This window comes from Salarias fasciatus, chromosome 18, assembly GCF_902148845.1.
Source record: "Salarias fasciatus chromosome 18, fSalaFa1.1, whole genome shotgun sequence".
NCBI lineage: Eukaryota > Metazoa > Chordata > Actinopteri > Blenniiformes > Blenniidae > Salarias > Salarias fasciatus.
In genome coordinates, this window is record NC_043762.1 from 16,537,757 (window position 1) to 16,558,225 (window position 20,469).

Sequence of the window (20,469 nt, forward strand, 5' to 3'; positions counted from 1 at the left end):
CAATAATTATTGGACGGAAGCACGAAAGAGATGAGAAAAAATTCACTAAGTCAAGGGCTGAAGCATCAGGTCAGATGACCGCTGCTGTTGTGCAATTTGCTGAAGTTACAGGTGTAACAGGGACACAAAATGTAGCAACTTTCACACGCTTTACATAATCCAGGTTAAAACATATTCATATAAAACATATGCTCAAGATTAGACTAAAATATACAAACACAAAACATGACATTTAATCATTAAACAATTGGCCTGAGATGTGGTTCAATAATGTGGATTACAGAGTAAAACATCCTAATATAACATGATGCATCAAAGCAAGAAAGTTAATCCAGTGAAATGAGAAGCCAGTGTAAGGTGGACAGCAGGTGGAGACGGACGATGCGTCTGTGTCGGAGAGTTTACCGCTCAGCCGAGCTACCACCTCGGACCAGCCTGCTTCAAATCAACTTCCTGGCACACTAGTTAAAAATTAACAGTGGTTGAAGACCACAAAACAATCTGGTTGCAGGAATCAAAGTGTGTGATAGCTTTATAGCTTCACAACATCAAGGCAGCAATAAAAACTGGGAGGTGGCTTTATTAAATCTGGATAAAGTACATGGTCCCAGCATTCATTGCGATATAGCAAAAGAGACGACGCTCGGACTGAGGCTTCGTGTTGGAGGCTGCTTGCTCGACGGATACTTGCAGTGTGAAGAGGTCTACCAGAAGAGAGTCAAAATGGAAAGCAACGTACTACATGGCAATTCAGGTAAATGGACTTCAAATTCATGAATACTTCAGCATGTGGTACAAGCGACTGAGTTTTTAAAAAAAAATCTGACAAGCAATATGCAGTGGATCGCCGACGACTAACCTGTAGTTAGAGATACTAGCAGAAGTATGCTATAAATAAACCGATTCTTACTAAAGTGAGACTCATTAACACAACACTGACTCAACTTTTGTGCAAAGGCGGAAAGAAAAATAAAAGCGAGTCTAAAATTTGCATTTACAAGCGTAACAGGAGAAACAGATGAACACCACTTATGAGAGCTACAGATATGATTGATGTGGGTGGGTATGATTCACGCCATCTAATCAATGCACTCATAAATCCTCCACAGTTTATGGCTGAATAATCTGTTGGATCTTTTAATGTACAAGGAAATATTAGATAACAAGTAAGCAAATCATCAAGCCAGAGAAAGCTTTCTAATTCAAGGACAACTTGTTTTTTTTTTCCTTGTTTCTACAGCTACAAGGTCACTTAAGATTTTGCTGGTTGGGCCCAAACGAACAGGCAAGAGCTCCACCGGTAACACCCTGCTTGGCAAACCGCAGGTTTTTGACACCAGAGGCGGCGGAGCGAGCACCGCTGCGAGCGCCTTCACGGCGGGGCGACATGTGACTGTTGTGGACTCGCAAGGCTGGGGCTCGTCGGAGGAGTTCGTCCCTAAATTGGAAAAGATTGAGCAGCTGAGAGCGCTGTCTCTCTGTGGGATTGAGGGACCCCACATCGTTCTGCTAGTCATCCCTCTCCTGGATTTCACCGAGCAGGAGAGGAAGGCAGTGGAGAGGAGAATGGAGGTCTACGGCTCCGCCGTCTGGAGACACACGATGGTGGCGTTCACGTTCGGGGACTGCCTGAAACGAAGGGCGTGCAGCGTGCAGGAGCATATCGCATCGGGAGGCCCCGCCCTGCAGTGGCTGATGGAGAAGTGTCGCTATCGATACCACGTCTTGGATAACAAGACGGCTGTCACTGACAAGCGAGGACTGAAGCAGGAGGCGAACAGGAGCGGGAGGAAACTCGGAGGGATTTGGCGCAAAAAAAACGTGATGGAGTTAGGAAAGGCGAGCAGAAAAGGTGAGAACAGAGAAAAAACAGAGCTGGAAAACAAGCAGGTGGGAGAGATGCTGAGTAAAATCGAGGACATGCTGGATGAAAATGGCGGGTGGCCTTTCTCCCTTCATATGTACCAACGGATGGAGGAGGAGTGGATTCGCAGAGAGCAGGAGCTGAGAGCCTGGCTGAAAGCAGACGTGGGGAATGAGAGGGGGAAGCAAAAGAGAGAGGAGGCAAAGGTACAAGCAGAGCCAGAGCAGAAGTTACAGAAAGCACAACAGAAACAAAACCTGCAGAAAGGGTGAAAGGAGGACCGTGAGGAGAGGAAGATAAATCATGGGAAGGCTTGAAGAGGTGTTAAGTCAGGGTGGAGCTCAGGAGACCAGGAGAGGGAGCAGCTGGGGAGGGGGGGGGGGATTCAAGACAAGCAGGAAGCAGTTTATTGATGGTGGGTCGTCCTAATGGGGGCCAAAGGTCGGCGTTCAGCCTAATCAAGGGGACTTTCCTGGAGTTGACTTAATCACAAACATCATTTCAGTGCAGCTTTGCTTGTTGCATAATCACACCTGACCCCGATTCTGTCATAAAGTCCCACATTTCATCATTAATGTTGTGCCACTGAACCTTTAATCGTTTGTCTTGTAATCCAGAGCTTCAGGAATTTATTGTATTTATTGGAGATGCTGCACAAACAGGACTGCCAACTCTTTATATTGATGAGAGTTGTTGAGTGGGTCAAACAGCAATATCGACCCTCTCATGCAACTCTCAGTCACAGAAGAAACAGGCATCTCTTTTTCCAAAAAGTATTATTATACTCGAATGGACCAAGTGAACGGAAATGTCAATAAATGTAAAACTATTTGCTTTGATTGTTGTTTATATTTGGTGCCTATGTACATTTGCTGCTATTGTGTTTTGTATAGTGTATTTCTGACCCCTAAAATCGTGTCAAATTGTGATTATGTAAGGTACAAAGTACAGGAGTACAGTTTTTACCCTGGGTACCGAATAAAACCTTTTCCATGTAAAGAATAATGTGGTGTTCAAGAAGCTCTCTCTGAGGTTGTCACTTATTAACATTTTTTAATGCATTTTGTGTTCAGGGTGTAAATAAGGAGGAATTCTTTCTTTCACCCTTAGCTGTTTTTACTGCTTCTATGACATTTGAGCAAATTGTCAATTGGTTTCAGGAAATCTGTCTCCCCTCAACTGACACTAACTGTTAATCCTCTACTCAGGCTCTCAGTCATGACGCCACACAAGGTCGCTGACGTTGTTAGCAGCCCCATCGCTCTGGGCCGGGGACGTCCGGACAGGCTGAGAAAAGCCCATTTCAAGTTGCACGTAATCAGAAAAATTTCTCCGAGCCTCACGCTGGAATTCCTCCAGCTCGTTCAGACGTGCAGGTCAGGCGAATCCTCATTTTTCAAGCCACGCTCATATTTCTAATTCAGCGAGCCGTCAGTGAACACAGCGCGCAGGCATTTGTTTTGTTTTCATAGCAGCTTCTCTCAATTAGATGTGCACCGCGGATGTGACACTAATTTGGTTCAAGCGCTCCTCTGTCTCCGGACATGTGCCGCCGAGGGTTGTGTTTACAGGGTTTTATTGGAACCAAACGCGACGCCAGATGCTTTCGGCAGTCGCTTCCTCCCGGGCAGACTGCGGTTCGTTGCCAGTGAATTTATTTGTCAGTGTGTTTGGTGGGGATTAGCATCTACGGGCACGGTAATATTTTGAAGCCGTTTAAAGTCAGTGCCCAGTTAATGCTTGAAGAGGTTTATGACACCAAATCATCTACCGAAGGTTAAAAAAAAAAAAAAAAAATCTGGCTAAGTTCACAGAGTAAATTACTCCGTCATGCTTCTTTTATTGGTTTTAAAAGAGTACGGAAAGTATTTTTTATTGCCTTGACCACTCTGCAAAGAGTTGACCTCAGCCTTTTCCAATCCATCTGCAAACTTGCCTCTGCTGATCGAGCTTTTAGTAAAGCTGACAAACATTTATGAGCAAATAACTCGTGTAAATGCCTCTTTATAGAGAACTACAGAGCTGTAGAGTTTCTCCCCCCAAGGTCCTTGTGCCGACATCAGATGGAATTTGATACGACATTAACAATTTTGCTGCGTTTCATTGCACAAGATGTTATATGAGAGCATGGGCAGGTCACGCATTCAGGCCACATTATCATTTTTATATCCTCTTTAAAACACCTGCTTTAAACGTCTGGGGTCAAGCTGTTCTATACGTGTCCATTACACAATATTTATGGCTTTCATCTGAGCTCATATGACAGCCAGAGAATGAAAAAAATGCCTTGTGTAACACTGAAGAACACATATTCATCGATGTGTAATAGTATTCAACTGATTTTCCATCCATCAGTTTAATTGTATCCGCTGCTCAAACAGGCTTATAGTAACAAAGTGTTCTCCACAAAGGGCTAAAAACAAACTTTGGCTTCTGGATAAAGAGGCTCCTCTTATTTGTTTGGTATTGAAACAGCTGCTTGGAGGAAAACACTCGTCACAGCTGCTGCCGTTGCTACGAAACAACTGACAACCCGTTTGATGTGCGGCTTTCTTGAGCTAAAAGCTGGAATATTTTTAACTTCAACAGCTAAACGGTTTCTGAGAGCAAAAAGCGCTCTGTGCTCTGAGTGGTAACAGAACACACAGCTCTCTCTCTCTCTCTCTCTCTATTTGACAATATGGCAAAAAAAAAAAAGGCTCGTAGCTGACAAACAACTGTAATTTCTGTCTTTCATTTCAAACCGGTCCATAACCTCTGAATCACAACGTGCAGTGCCGCTAGTTTGGCTTATCGCATTCTCTTGGCGGTCATAAAATGATCAACACAAACCAACGGGAGGAGTCCGAACACTCATAACAGCTGGAACTCTGACCGAACCCTTCAATCATTGTCAAATGTTGGCACTGCTCGCTGTTGTCTAGTGCATCAGTGTATAATGTCACACTCAGCGTGAAGCCGGCGTATTTCCTGTAGCGTGGCTACGGGCGCTCACAGGGCAAAGCAGCAAAAACCTCACAATTAACTGTGAAATCTAATTTCTACTTGTTTTCATGTTGAAAACATGGAGCAATCTCAAGATGCTTCTGAGAAAACACTTTTTTGCAAGACATGACCTGAAACTGCAGTAAACCCTAGAATCTGTAATAAACCACATCCCAGGTCTTCAGCAAAACCTTTTGTCTAAGAATCACTGACATCTTTATTTTTCCGAGTGAGTTTAAATGAGTATCTTTAGATGAAACGGTCACCGGGTGGCAGCAGGAAAGGAAAGAAAAGTATTTGCATTTAGCGTTGAATTTGAGGCTTCTGCAGCCTTTCTGCCTTTTTCAGACACATGCATTTCCTAGTGCAACTGGACAAACAGTATATCACATCAACCACGTGCACGGGTGGCCTTGTGCACATCCACAGGGCCAATGAAAGGGGAAACTCATCCACTTTTTTCTCTCTCTCCGTATATGATAAACAGAGTCATTTCGTCGACATGTGAGGTGACCAGGAAGGAGAAGAGGAAAATAAATTGCTCCTTTCCCATTTTTAATTCCGACGCAGGTATGGAAACAGCTTACATGAGACAAGACAGACAACTCGGGTGTTTTTTTTTGTTTTTTTTTTTCCTCGCTACAATTCCTTAACGGTCAGGCTCATAAACAAGTCAAGCGCGACTTTAAAACCCATGAAGTGCAACATCCTTGGTCCTCTGTCCACGATGATTCAACGCAAGGTCAGTTTCTTTACTTTGTTCCGGTGCATGACACAATAGTTATTCCTACCACATCACAGACATCCATCACACACCCACACACCTGCGCCGGATACAGATAAAGTTTTTGTCTCGGTCACTTCTTCCAGAAGCTGGAAGAGAGTCACTGTGAAAACTGAAGATGATAAAAATGAAAGCAAACAGATACTGACGGAGATGAAAAACTAGTTTGTACAGCATCGCCTTAAAGTTGATCAAAACATCTGTAATAGCCACTTCTAAAGTATAATGTAATGTAACTTTTTAACAATCTGACCTTGGCGATCTTTTTGATGAAGTAGCTGTGACAGTTGGAACTATAATAGACTGAAGGGCAGCAGCGTGGTGTGGAACTGGACCACAGCCACACAGGCCAGGAGAAGACAGGCTGTACAGCTGACCGGGCACTGAGCCCAGCTGAGGGTGAGGGAACCAAAATGCAACGAAAAAAAGATAGATAGCGCTGGATACCAGAAGTGCGATAAAGGACACGCGTCAGAAAGAAAGCATGAAGAGAACGACATGAGAAAAGAAGGAACTGGAGAGAAAAGAAACACACGGGAAAAGGAAATGAAACGATACAGATCACATCTGCAGGGAAAGACAGGGCATCAATAAGGATTGTAAAAAAAATATATATATATATCCTCAATGAGGGAGTTCATGTTTTTGAATTACCCCGAGCTCCTCTCGGCTACTGTATTATGTAAGTCTTCTTCTTTCCGAGGTCGCTCCCTTCAGAGATCGTCAAAACTGTCCGTCTCCGTCCATCTCCCCCAGCCGCTGCCTCCTCCACTGTCACGCCAGCATCTCCAGCTCCTCCTTCACCAGATCCATGAGCCACCTCAGAAGCCTTCCTCTGCTCTCCCTGGCTGACAGCTCCGTCTCCAACATCCATATACAGCACACTGCCTCTACTAAGGACCAAGCCAAAAACATTTTCATCTTCATCTCAAATTTGCTCCACTGTAGCCGTCTCTGCAATGTTATTCACCTCTGGCGGAGGTAAACTATTTAAACCAGATTAAACGTGCAAACAGCATCTCTTCATTAATTTCCTCCAATTGAAATAACATATTCATACAAAGCTGGAAAGATTGTAAACAACAGTCTTCATATAAGTAAAACAGACCCAGATATCCCGTGCGAAGATGATTGAAACAGTTCACGTTTCCTGTAAGTGAGCCATTTCTGTATTGTATTAGATTCACTCTACTGGCTATATTTACTTTACTAGAAAAACTCAGATTAAGGCTACGACCTAAATCACAAACCGTTTCTCATGTGTACCGTCTGACCTAAAATAATCCATGTGGAAAGACATCAATGAGTTCTGCCAACGATGCCCTCCGATTTATGTAACGAGGACAAACGAACACTTTCACGACTCACTCAAGCGAAGAATTCAAAAGGTTTCAGGTTGTAACTTCAAATGTAATAACATTTCCAGACAACCAGACAGCACTGTGCTACAATTCAGCTGAAAAAAGAGTCCCATTTTACAATTTCTATTAACTTTCCAGTCATCAAGTCATCATCTTCAAGTAATAATAAAAAAATAATAAAATAATACAATTTTTAACAACATCAGGCGGTGTGTTATTTTCATTGTCAGCAGTGGCTTCACTCATTGTCAGAAAACGCAAAGTATGGCACCAACAGCACCAGAATCACCGAATTCAGCACTGCTACAAAGAGTGAAATAGTCATAAGACATCTCCTGTCAGTCCAGAAAAATATTAGCAACGCCCTCTGCTGCTCAGCACTCACTTTACACAGTTTAAAAATTCAAAGTAATCTTCTATTCAAATCGCTCCCAGAACATTAAGTCTTTAATCATATTATCATATGTTTTGATATGCTTTGCTCAGATGTGAACTACTGGCAGCAAATTAATAGTTGTTTACAAAAGGAGTCGGGATTGAGTAGGGATTCTAATATTTTTAAACCACTGGGTTTGAGCAAGCAAACCAAAGCCCTGTTTATGTGACATTTTCAAGTGAAAACACAAAACTGAAGACGCAACAAAGATTAAACATTTTCAAAAAAAAAAAAAAAACATTTTGGGTGTTTACACAACAACGGTTGGTGCCTGGAATAATTTAAAACACTACTTGACAAAAATGCTCAGACGCTGTCTGCATGTAAACGGGGAAAACACAACTTTTCAAAAACACTCTGGCCTCAAATCTGAAACTGCACCTATTTGAATCAATGTTGCTGCGCATGTGCAGCACTTTAGCAAATACTTCTTCTGCATATCCGTGAGTAGATGTACAGTAACAAAAATGGCAGGTTCTAGGTTGGCATTATCCACTGGGAATTTGGTAATTTTATTGGTGAGAGTCGCCCAGAATATCAATCTAACTTCGACGTCGCCATATGAATGTCCACCTACATGATGGTTTCATTGCAAAAAAAACACCCAATTGTACCAACTTGTGACCTGACATGCTAATCACTAATTGCTTTAGCAAAATAGACACTGTTTTTCAAAATGTTGTCATGTAAATGCAAAGGTTTTCTGAAATGAAAATACAAAACAATGCTTTTTCACCTGAAATACTGTATAAGTGGAGCCTAAAGTAACATACCTGATGGTCTGCTTTACTGGTTGAGAAGGGGAATCGATTTTAATTAAACACATCTCAACTGATCCACAGTGAGGGGAATTGAAAAATGAACCAGTTGAACTCTTGATTTTCAGGAGAATGAACCAGGCTGTTTCAAATAATTGCGAAATTGCACAAAATCAGAGTTTACCATCAGTCTGAAAACGTGGATCTAGTTCCAAACTGGGTCACTGAGATTATATCTGTATACAGAACATGTTGCAATGCTGAAAATCTATTTATTAAAAAAAAAAAAAAAAAACTCTGAACATGAACTTTGAGTAATTTTTTTAATTTGCCTTCTTCTGTCAGTTGCATTGCAGCAAAAGACCAGTGCAGACTTTTCATTAAAAAAAACCTGTGCCACAAAGATAAATTCATGCGTTGCGTGTCTCATTTGTGACATTCAAGTCCAACCGATGTAAAATTTCTTGCGATATCAACAATAATTGTAGACATTGGCGAGGTGTTTGTGCACTCAGTCTTTAACAAATGAAGACTGCGTGCCAGCTGCACACTGAGGCACAGGTGCTTCTAATTACATTCCTCCATTTGCATAAATAGTATTGCGAGTGACTGTGCGTGCGGCGGCTTGGCTCCTTGAGAGCTGCGACATTAACACAGCAAGGCGACATGCTGATGCTGATCAGGTTGATTTATCAACCTGATAAGAGCTGAAATAGGAACGTGACATATGTTCGTTCGTGAGAATGAAAGAGAAAACATGAGTCCGAGTATAATTAGCAGTTTACATGATACTTTCTAAATGCACTCACAGCAGTAACCTGCTTTCATGAAGCACCTTTTTATTTTTTTTTTAAATTCCAGGAATGCAATAGAGAAAATTGATTTTGACTGTGATGCCAAACTAAACCAAAACCTGTTTCTAATGAGCTGCTTGCACCTGCAATGCATCTGTGCAAGAAAACAAAAAAATGCTGTGACAGCAATGTAACCGGATGAAACGTAAAGTGTCTTAAGCCACTGTGACAGCTACATTGTCTGCAAAATGTATTTATAATTTTATAAGTGCAGTCGTTTCTCGAGTGCCGGCAGTCTCAGTGAATCACAGACAGGGAGGAAAATATGAAAAAGTGAGTAATGGCAGGAAAAGGAGAGCAGATTTAAGGGCTGTGCTCCACCCCAAACAGCTCCGGCGAAGCTGCTCTGTGGCAAAGAAAAGGGGACTACCCATCCGTGAAGGTGGGAAAACTGCATGACCGCGAACGAGAAGCTCTGTCAACTTTCCATGATTAAAAGTTGCGCAGAAAATAAGGCTTTTCAGGAAATTCAATCCATTACATCATGTCTGTATTCACCATATCCGATGTGCAGGCAGGAAACACGTCAACAGTTTGTCATAGAAACGGTGCTTTGCTGTTCTTGGGTCATTTGTAAATGTTGCAAGAAAAAAATCAAGTAAAGAAAAAAAAAAAGATCTCAGCACCTTCAGGTTGCTTTAAACTCAACTCCGGACTGAAAATATACAGCTAATTTGTCTGCGCCGCAGAAATAAGTGGAGCGAATAAACTGATAAACAGCTGAATAAACAGCCGGAGATTCATTTACAGGGGAAGGAGATGCCTTGAGAGAGGAGGCGAGGGGGACAGAGACCTTTAAATAGAACTAAATCCAGAAGTACTCACAAAAGATCCAGTCTTTCAGCAAATTGGTAATATCAGGAGGCCAAATTGAAGCGTTGATTAGAGGCCGAGTCGACATCCTCGTGAACAAAGGGTGCAGGAGATGAAGATTCGGAAGGATTATCTTGGTTTCATTCATTACAAAGTCAGAGAGCGACTGAATCGGCCTGTTAATAAGACCGGACCTGTGGGTGTGTTGGTGGCAGATTTAATACCTGGAAAACAATAAAACTCCTCTATTATTAAATATAAGTGATTGCAGAGTAAACCCCCCCACGCATGCCAGAAAGATAAAACCCTCCTCCAAAAAAAAAAGGCACACGAGTCTGGGAAAAACGTTGCTTTCAGTTCAAGTCTTGTAGCGTTAAATGTGGGATTTATGAGTTTGTAAAAGCAGCCGCTGAGCTTTCGAGACTGAATTCAGCTCCTGAGCTTTTCTCGCCTGCATATATTTCTTTAAATATCCCACGGCTCGTGCAGTTTAACCGACTGCAAAAAGGAAAACTGGTCCATCGAAAAGGTTGCTGTTAAGAGTGATTTTTTTTTTTGTAATTTGACAGGGACTAATTGAGTCTCTCAAGGATCGATCTGCTTGCAGAGGAAAAGACAGAGAGGTGCAGCTCTAATACAGTAAATAGCTCTGTATAAGACACACACATACACACACACACACACACACATTGGACTGAACGGATGAGGGGAAATGGATCAGCCCTCACACAGGGAAGCAGGATGAATGGGAGGATAATCAGGTGTGAAATCACTGTGGTTTTCTTTCTACAGTAATTCAGTATGTCTATAATTTTTTTTTTTCTTTGCCGTTCCTCTTTTCTAAAAACCTAAAGCAACTAATGGCAGGGTTTTTAACGCCCACACCCAGCTGAGCAGTTGGGGAATGTTCACATGTCAGCTTCATTGCATATGACTGCTCCCAGGAAAGCACCACCACTAACAGGTTCACGCTTCTCCCTCTGCGGACTTGTAGTCCATTTTATCCCTTCATTGTCTTCACCTGAGCAACCTATTATTTCCTCCTCAGTCATTTCCTCCCTTTTAGCCAGCTCTGCACCGTCTCCTGCCATGCATTCCTCATGCTAAGCCTCTCAGTAACTCGGGCTTTTTCCACAATTATGTTAATGAGAATTCTATGGTGTCACATTCAGATGCAAAATGGAAATTACAATGTCAACAACAAATGATGCAACCTACAAACTTTTTTTTTTTTTTTCCCCCAATTTTTAACCCTGTGGGTGCGTTTTTCAAATCCTCATCTTTTTAATTCAACAAATTAAAGGTGGAAATATTTTTCACTTGACAGCTGGTGAAAAGAGCCCGCATCCTTGGCAATATCTGGTTGTTAGAGGTTGGCAGTAATAGTAGATTTTGTGTTGCACATGGACTCCTCAGAGGATTTTAACAGGCTTAGACAAGGAAACAAACGTGTGTGACACATATAAAGTCAGTTTCAGGAGCTTTTCTGTTGAGTGAACTCAGTGAACAGTGTTTATGTAAAATGCTTGATGTGATGGATCTTGAACTGTAAACTGTTAAAGAGTGAAGTCGCTGATGTTACATAAACTACATAAAATGTATTGAGCACATTAATCTAGTTTGAAAACTCTGTGTCCATGTCACCTGCAGCTTTGTTTAGCAGCGGTTCAAGAATCTGGCGTAAAGTTCAAGAGAGAGACTACACGAGCTTAGTACCTGAAACGCCGACCCAGGACCTCAAACCTTTCATTAAAGTTGTATGAGCGACTTCAGCAAATGCACTGACTCACAGCGGCTCTGAAAGAACCAGAGCCAGCCGCTCTTCTAAGGTCACTGGCTGTTTTAAATCGACTTCCTTAAAGCCGGGAAAAGGTTACTCTGCTCTTTCTCTGAAACTGTTGAGACAGAGGTGTTAAACTCTCCCCGACGTCACCGCTCTGCTGAAAATGATGAAATATAGCCTCAAAGAGCTGTTCCTCTGACTGTAGAGATATATACACCGTGTTTGTGTGCGTGGGTGTTTTTGTGGTATTTCTGTTTTCTCTCAAAGTCCAAAAACATGTTTGAGGTGGTTTGGTGAGTCTGCGTTTACATTAGATGTGTGTGCGTGTGTGTGTGTCTCTTTGTGACGCCAAGTGTTTGAGTATGAGCCTAAAACACTGATCCATATTCCAGCTCCTTCACTTATCAGCCTAACTTTTGTCCCGAGGCCCTTCATTAGCACTTCTTCTTCTTCGTTCCTTCATCATTACTCACACGATGTGACCTGCACACAGCTGACACCAGTGGCTTGACAAGACTTTAAATTGACCCTTCACTCTTCCACATATGTATTTCTCATCTTCTCCTCTCCCCGTTTCTCTTCTATCAGCCTCCGCCTTACTTCGCTTTAGCCACGACTGTTGATTTTCCTCACATCTCACTGTATATTTAGGTTTTTTTCAGATTCTTTGACTCTGATCCTCAAGATCATGTGAAAAAAATCCCCACCTTAACTTATCAGAAGGTGTTCAATACATCTTCCTTTGCCTTTGTTCTCTGATCCAGCATGTCACCATTTTCCCCCACTCTATTCTTTTCTTTTCTTTTTTTTTGTCCTGTTGTATTTTTTATGTTTTCCTTTGCCTCTTTTCTCCTCGCTCCCCTCCTCATCTCTCCTGTTAAATATTTGATTGTTTGCTCACTGACACGACACCACTGTTACCCGCTGCAGCCGATGTTTAGATCTCAAAGCGGAGGATGAAGAAGACCATTTCAAGCCAAAATTTGACCTTTTGTTGTGTAACGTCACACTTCCCATCTCAGACACGAGGGATCATGGAGACAGTTTCTTCTGGCCGACAGGGATATTATATTTTTTTCAGTGAAGCGCTTAAGGAAATTTTAATGAAGATGTGATGCAGGCGTTATTAAGTGAGCTGTAAATTGGGGGCCATAAAAAGTAACTCAGTGAGAATTTGCAATGTGTTTTTCATAATTCAAAGTGCGGGTGAAGAAAGATCGGCTTATTAAATTTGGAACGTGTACGCTTGATAAATTGAAAACTAGTGTTTGGAACACGAAGACAAAGTAAAAAAAAATTTTATTATATTGCTGTACGAAACATTAAAACGTAAAGCTCCTTGAGGCTTTTCTAAACGAGCAAGCGAAATCAATACTACTAAGAGCGAGCGACGAAGAAAAAGAAATCACGCACACGTGACAGCAAAAAGAAGAGAGATAAATCGGAAAGCCGTCTCCGCGCCTGACGCTTGAAGCTAAGTTGAGCTAAAGAGCTAACCCACTGACCCAGATAGCAGGCAGCCAGCAGTTCGAGTAAAACACGGCGCTTCAGCTCAGTGCCGGTCTGCCACAAGGACGCTGACTCACTGCGTCGAACAGAAGCACCGAAACAAAACACACCTGGAACCAAAACGTAAAGACAGTGGAGTGGGCAAACAAATCATTTAGAAAACCAGGGGGTTTTTAAACACTCGGGCTGCACAGACAAAACTGCTGCAAACGCCTGAATAACACATGAGTGCAAGACTTCATAAGTTTTTTATTATAGGCTCGCGTTAACACATTTATTGGATGCATCTCAGAGGTGGGAAGCAACAAAGCAATGCTTTTTTTCTCACAGTGCTTATATATGTGGCCTCATTCGGCAGACATTCAAACACAAATATCTGTCATTTCTGCTGGATTTAAACTCTACAGATGATACTATGACCTACGTAGTAACAAGACAGAGGAAGGTCAAATTTGCACAGAAGTGGACGAAATAACTTTCCATGCTTCACACTAAAAGGTGTTGATCTAAACTGCTCTTAAAATTTTGAGGTTTCAGTTTTGGGGGTCATGCAAGGTACTCTCAAACCTTTTAACACTGACAGTTTACCTCATATTCTGTGCTTTAGAGTTTAACTTGTACTCATAACATTTAGAATTTTATAAAATATAGTAGCGAAATAAACAAAACATCTCAAAATGAATGCTTGAAATCATATCTATGATTTATACAGACAACATGCAGACTACTGTTTGTCTTTTCTGTTTAGATCATAATTTCAATTTTGACTCACAGATATGATACAAACTCAGCTGTGAATCTGGAAATATGCTGTGTCTCAATGTTAAAAACTACAGGTTCTCAAATGCTCCTAAGTAACAGCGATGATTCTCATCACCTGAGTTTTTTGTTGGTATAGTGATAAAGGCATCAATGAAAAGACCATCGTCTGCTCGGAAAGAGCATTTCTCACGGGTGCCGTGGCCTTCGTGTAAACAAGCGAGCCTCGACTGGATCTCTGCTCTGTAGTTTCAGTAAATAGGTGTCTCCATGTGGCGGCGGCAGCAGCAGCTGGTTAAGTTCGACCTGGAGTGTGTCAGCTCATATGATGCAGACTAAACAGTAGGGGAGACGGAGGGGGGGGGGGTGTTCAGGACTCAGGCCGCTTACAAGAGGGAAAAAGAATTGGGTCACTTCTCGTTGACAGGTCTGTTGGAATGTGACGCCCGAATAAACCCGCATTTGTGATTTTAGCTATGAAGTACGATTTAATCCCGGCCAGAGAAAACAAGGCGCTGGCATTTGTCTGGACGGTCCAGCAGCTGAAAGTCCAGCGGTTTCACGCCACTTTTCCAAATCATCACCGAGAGACAGAGCAGAGCGCTCTGAGCTCCAGCGCAGTTCTGAAACTTCTTTGAAGATTATGACATTTTTTCCCCCCTCCATATGCCAGCTCAGGAAGCCGATCAGCTGACTGTTAGAAACATTGCTTCTTTCATCATCCCACACAACAGCACGTCTCCTTCAGCTCTCAACTTATTCTTGTTCAAATCCTCACTTTTTCTTTACATTTAGCTCTCATGCCTCTCCTGATAAAACCTGAGCGTGTTCCGCGCTACTTGCAGATCTTATCCTTCTTTTCCCAATTCTCTCAGCAGCCGATTTTTCTTCCAGTCTGTCACTTCCCCCCCAACCTCATCTTTCTTGCTTGCCTTTTCTTATTTTCAGCCTCACTTCGCTGTTCCACTCCGTTTTCTCCTTTCTTCGCTTCCTTCACAGCCTCTGAGGCAGTAATGACTGGTCCTGTCGTCTGGTCAGTTAAAGTGTCTGAGGCTCGGTTTTGTACCGGTGAATCATATTGCAGCTGTTGGGCGAGGAAGTTCCCAACGGCAGAGGAAAAAGCACGCAGACGACGGCCTCGCAAAAAAAAGGAAAGAAACTGATTATGTAACTGAAGTTAAAACCAATCCCAGAAATTGGGCTCGCAAGGTTTTTCACCTGATAAGAATGATATGTGCCAGCAGTGCTGTCTAATTATTTGGAAAAAGTAATTATATTCTGGGGGGGGCTCGCATATTAGCTGATAAGAACGGCAAAGTTAAACTGTCAGGTTTTGCGGTGCTTGGTAATGATGTGTACGGATGTGAAAGGACGGACAAAAAAAAAAAAGGAAGAATTGTAGGGTATCAGAGTGATGTTAATTGGCACAATTATAGACAGGACATGAGAAAATACAGAACTAAGTGTGAAAAGGAGAAAGACTTTAAGCATCCGTCAAGCTTCAAGGGAACAAACTGTAACAGCTACAGACATAATATTTCTGTAATGTAGCATCAATTAAGCGAAAAATACTCCATCGGGCAAATAGAGACCAGTTCAGCAGCAGATGAAGGTGGAGAAATCCTTTGAAGTACGTGCACTGTTAGGATGAATAATTTAAAGCACATTTAAAAGATAATGCAGTTCAAAGCTCTCTCAGCATTTTTTTGAATATTATTTTGCATTAGTGCTGATTGTATATCCTTATCTGTCCCTGATTGCTTTGTGCGTTCTTATGAAAAGGCTGAAGTGCCGTTGGCTTTATGTCTCACTCTTGTGCATTTTGCTACTGCAGGAATGGGAGTACTGATCTAAGCTGCAGCCAAATGATGATAGCGGTGCTACGGTAGCCTGCGCTGGAGTGATGAGAGAAACAAACACTATGACGAGGAGACGGCACCTCTGTAAATCTCTTTTTAATACCCTGCAGTCATGTTGTTTCCCTTTACAACGATAATTTACAAACAATCCAATAATCATTACCAAAGTACCCAGTGGATTTTTTTACTTTCGAGACCAGACACTCATAAACGCACTGAGCTGATTTATGTTACACTTGTTGAAATCTAAACTCGCACAGAATTAGCAACATAAAAATAAGAAAAAAACTATGACAGAGTGTCTTCTCTACGGCTGACCACATGATCACAGTTTGCCGCTGAAACGCACACTCATAGTTTCACAGGCAGACTGCAATTATGACTTCATTCCCCCGATGCGAGTCATCTGCCGGACAGACGGGCTGATTCAATCCAAAACTGATAGCAAACAGAGCCCTGATGCAGATAGTGATCACACCCTGTCTGCCCACTCTGCAACAACACACTACTTACTCCACCACTGACTAAAATCCCAGAATGCAACTCTTTTCACAGGCTTTGTTCCATAGATGAACAACTAATATCCCCCCTGCCACGAATGTTTGAATGGAATAAGAAAGCGAAAGCAGTGTTTGAGATTTGGTGGATGAAGTGGACTTTCCCTCACCGAGGCTGCTCTCAATACGGTCTTTGCTGCCTTTTTTTTTTTTTTTTTTTTGGCAGAAAAAACTGGTTTCATTTACTTTGTTCATGAATTTCTGAGTTTGTGGAATAATAAACAACTGAAACTGATTCCACTTACAGGTAGCTTTTTTGAAAAGCAATGAAATTACTTTCCCAGTTAATACAAAGAAAATAAATTGTTAGATATTGATATATAAACTGTGTGGGTCAAAAAGTTCTATTTCGAACACGGCCGTCCAGCTAAAAAGCAACGAAAAACAATCTGTGAGTTTTTTCCTGCCATACTATACAGGAGATTAGCGAAAAAAAGGAAATGAGCGTGGCAATAGAGCCATTACAACTGGCTTGAGCTTGCATATAAATAGCCAACGAGTGTGTTAGCATGTTAACACTAATCATGTGTTTGTGTGAACGAACGCTACACTTTTGGGAGTTCAATCTTTTTCATTCTGTTTCTGGCTCTTAAATGTGCATTTCCAAAATTTCCTTCCATGCATCGCCGCTGTCATCTTGCCATCCCCACTTGCCCATCAGGATGGGCGTTTCAACCTTCACTGTCCTCCCCGCGTGAAGCTTTGCACATTTTCAACAGTCAAACCTCATTTCACAGCGTGAAGCCTGTATGGGTGTCGAGGCGAGGGCTTTGAGCAGACTCAATATTCTCCATATTCCCCGGGACGGCCGATCACGCAGAGTCTCCGTGAAATCGAGCAGGTGGCTCTATAAATGGAAACTGAATGAGGTGACGTGTTTTCACCAGCCAAACTACGTACTTTGAACTAATCCTGAGAGTGGAAGATTAACATACATCAAACATGCATTCAGGCAAGACTTGAATAGGAGGATAAGAAATTCTTTAAATTCAGCCAAGTGTATTTTTTTTTTTTTTTTGTTTTCATCTGGATTCCCACTCTAGCTGCCCAGTTGCAATTCTCAAGCAAACAGATCCAATTTAAAGCCGAGATGAGGCTCGTGACCTGTTTTTAAGGCTAGAAAACAGGCTCTTGATGTCACAGCGGCCCTTGAGAGCCGAGTACTTCTAAGAAAATGTTGAAATAGAAATTTGAGATAATTGGGCAAAGAGAAATGAGACGTGGCCATCTTCAGAGAGGGAGATGGGATTCCTTTCAACTTTCTATCGGGGACACAGGCAAAAACACACCCTGTTGTGATATCAAATAAGACCCCTGAGGTTGAGCAAACTCGAAGGGACGAAGGAAGCCAGAGCCCGATCATACACATGTTTTCATAACACACACTTTCCCTCCCTGGCAGGTGTATGCTCATCTGTGTAAGTGATGGTGATATGTGTGTCTAAGCCTGTGTTTAACAAGCTGTTCAAAGCGACAGTGTTTAGACTATGAGTGGAGAAGGAACCTTTCTCATAACACGAGCATGTCGAGTTATGCTGGGAGTCCGGGGAGAACAAAAACATGGCCTTATTTACATAGCGAAGCCCACAAATATGCAGAACAGCAACTGATCTCTCAACTCCTCTCGAGCCTCGGTGCAGCAGCAGCAGCGCACGGATAATTTACAGAGACGACAGTCTAGCGATAGAGTCTGTCAGCAGGGTGGGATGTTGGCTTTCGGCACTCGGGAAAAGTCCAAACTATCACCGTGTACAGGAAAAAACAAAAAAATTATAATTCTTACAGCATTAATACCAGAGAGAAAGGCGCTTTACCTAAAACAGAGTTCACCATAGGAAACTATCGTCTCTTTGTTTGAAACAGCCCATGTTCGAGATTTTAATGCTTATGAAGGAACATGCACTCAGCTTTACTTGAAAGCTGAAAAATAAATGATCATATAAAATTTTACACGAAAAGCACAATAAAATCAGAGCAAGCTGGTAAACTGCCCGGCACCGCCTAAATTTCCTCTCATAACAATGGTGCTTTCCATGCTAAAAGCATTATGGGGTGTTGAGCTTGACATAAATTTTCTGATTTTCAGACTTACGGCAAAAGAAAGTGTGTCGATGGAAAAACTCTGACTGTACAGAGTTGTGCAACAATGTGAAAATGTCACAAGCTCGCAAGTGTGGCAACTTGTCACAATCAGAGAAGCTTTGTTTCCTGCTAAAAAGTTACAGAAAGACCACATTTGGGTTTTTCTTTGAAAGTTCTACTTAAAGAAGAAGTTGCATTGTGAAAATTATCTCAGCGGCTAATCAGGTGTAATCAGATATGAAAAAAGGATTACTTACGATCCAAGCCATTGATGTACTTCATAGATATCTCACAATGTCCCCACACAGCGCTGACGATGGGGTACAGCTTCTTTCCTTTTAACCCTCGAAATGCCACTCCTAGATACTGTCCGTCCACCATGAAGCTTAGCGTCCCTTCGTCCATGTCCAGAATGACTAGCAGAGAGTCCGGTAGACTGAACGACTCCTCGGGCTCCAGGAAACAGGGGTAAAAGGGCAGCAAGCTGTGGGCCCGGTTCTTACTGTTGTGGTAGAGTCTGTTCCGTCCCAGATCCCAGCCCCAGGACTCACAGTCCGCCCCGACGAGCGCCGTGTACCCAACAGAATGTAGAGGAGCCTCGGCGGTCGCCACGCCCACCACGGCGTGGGTGCCTCGCTGCCGGGCGGGCCAGTGGATTCTCCACACGTGGAGACCCCGCGTGTAGCCGACCCGCCCCCGGATGCAATCCGTGCTCTGAGCGACCGGGTGGCGGTGAAAAGTCAACTTATCGTCGTCTTTGATGAAGATGTTGAGGGAACGGTCGTCTGGGTTCCACGCGTGACGGAGCTGGGTTTCCAGTCCCGCGCACGGCATGTCCAGCAGTAGATCCAGCCTCGGGGGTTTGGCAAAATCTGGACCCCTGAGCTCCGGGTGCTGCCTACGGTGAGCAGTGGGCCGGTAGGACGGGGAGCCCCCACTTTCCCCGCGGCCATCTACGGACTTGATGCCGCCAGAGATCTTCTGGCCCATGGCGGCGATGGGAGGGATGGGAGGGATGGTAGAGGGGGGGGAGGGGGTGGGAGGGGTGGTATTAATGCAGGTGGGTGCTGCGCTGCGCGGATGCTTGGCGTTACCTCATCAATGCGGTAAAGCTGAAGGGAGCGTTCCTAACTGGAGAGTGATGGAGGGAGATGAAGGAGGAGGAGGAGGAGGAGGAGGAGATGGTGAGTGAAAGATGTATGCGATCTGGTTTCATGCCACAAATGTCTTCAGTAAGACGCAGCAGCTGCCATTCCTGAGGAGAGAGGAAACAGACACAATCAATTAAAAACTTCAGCAGGTTATCAAATAAATCTGAATTGACAAATTTCAGGTAAACCACTGCCAACTGAAGCAAAGAGACACTGATAGAAATTACACCAAGAAAAAACAACTTACTGAAGGAAGAACACTGATAGCAAGTGTTGGTAAATCGACGTGTTTCAGACATTGTGTGTGACTTTGTTTTCAGTGGAATAAACAATGAACAAAGAACCAGAAGTAGTGAAAATACACATACATGCGCCCTGACTCATCCTGCACCCTTCCAGCACCAATATGCATGCAACCCTCCAAACGTTCCCCAGCTGTGCAGCGCAGCCCCGATCTGAGGCCGGCACACTCTCATTTAGGTAATGTAAATTTAATGAGTCTTGCCTGAGTCTGCAAAAAAAATCTATGTGCAGAGGGAAAACAAAAAAACACCAGGTAATAATCTGTCTAGAATCCTTTGTGTAACAGAGTTGAAAATGTCTGCTGGATATGCGATGATTGTTATACTGAGCATGAAGGATGTGTGGTGAGACTGTGGGTGTAATCTTACTCTGTAGTAGACAGAGGATATACTGTGGTTTCATTTTTAGAAAGAAATTTAGCCGTCTGCTGTATAATATTCTGCTTTGCACTGGAGGGAAATCATGAACAAAATCATGTTACACTTGTATTGATCTTCAAGTTAATATAAAAAATGGACTTCAATGTTTCTTTAAATGAAGCTGACTTTTAACAAATCTGAAATCCCACAGAGTTAAACTCTTTTTTTTTTTTTTTTTTTTTTTTTTAATCC

General features: G+C 42.7%; 1 protein-coding gene across 2 annotated transcripts in view; it reads right to left on the reverse strand.

The window, feature by feature from the left end:
• Positions 1-20,469, reverse strand: part of LOC115405470 (SPRY domain-containing SOCS box protein 4-like) — a 45,716-nt gene that overhangs the window by 17,320 nt on the left and 7,927 nt on the right. For both annotated transcript variants that reach the window (XM_030115058.1, XM_030115057.1), the window contains exon 2: positions 18,662-19,659. In XM_030115058.1, the coding sequence (XP_029970918.1) occupies positions 18,662-19,394 (733 nt within the window). In that variant the 5' untranslated portion in view covers positions 19,395-19,659. The remainder of the gene's footprint in view (positions 1-18,661; positions 19,660-20,469) is intronic.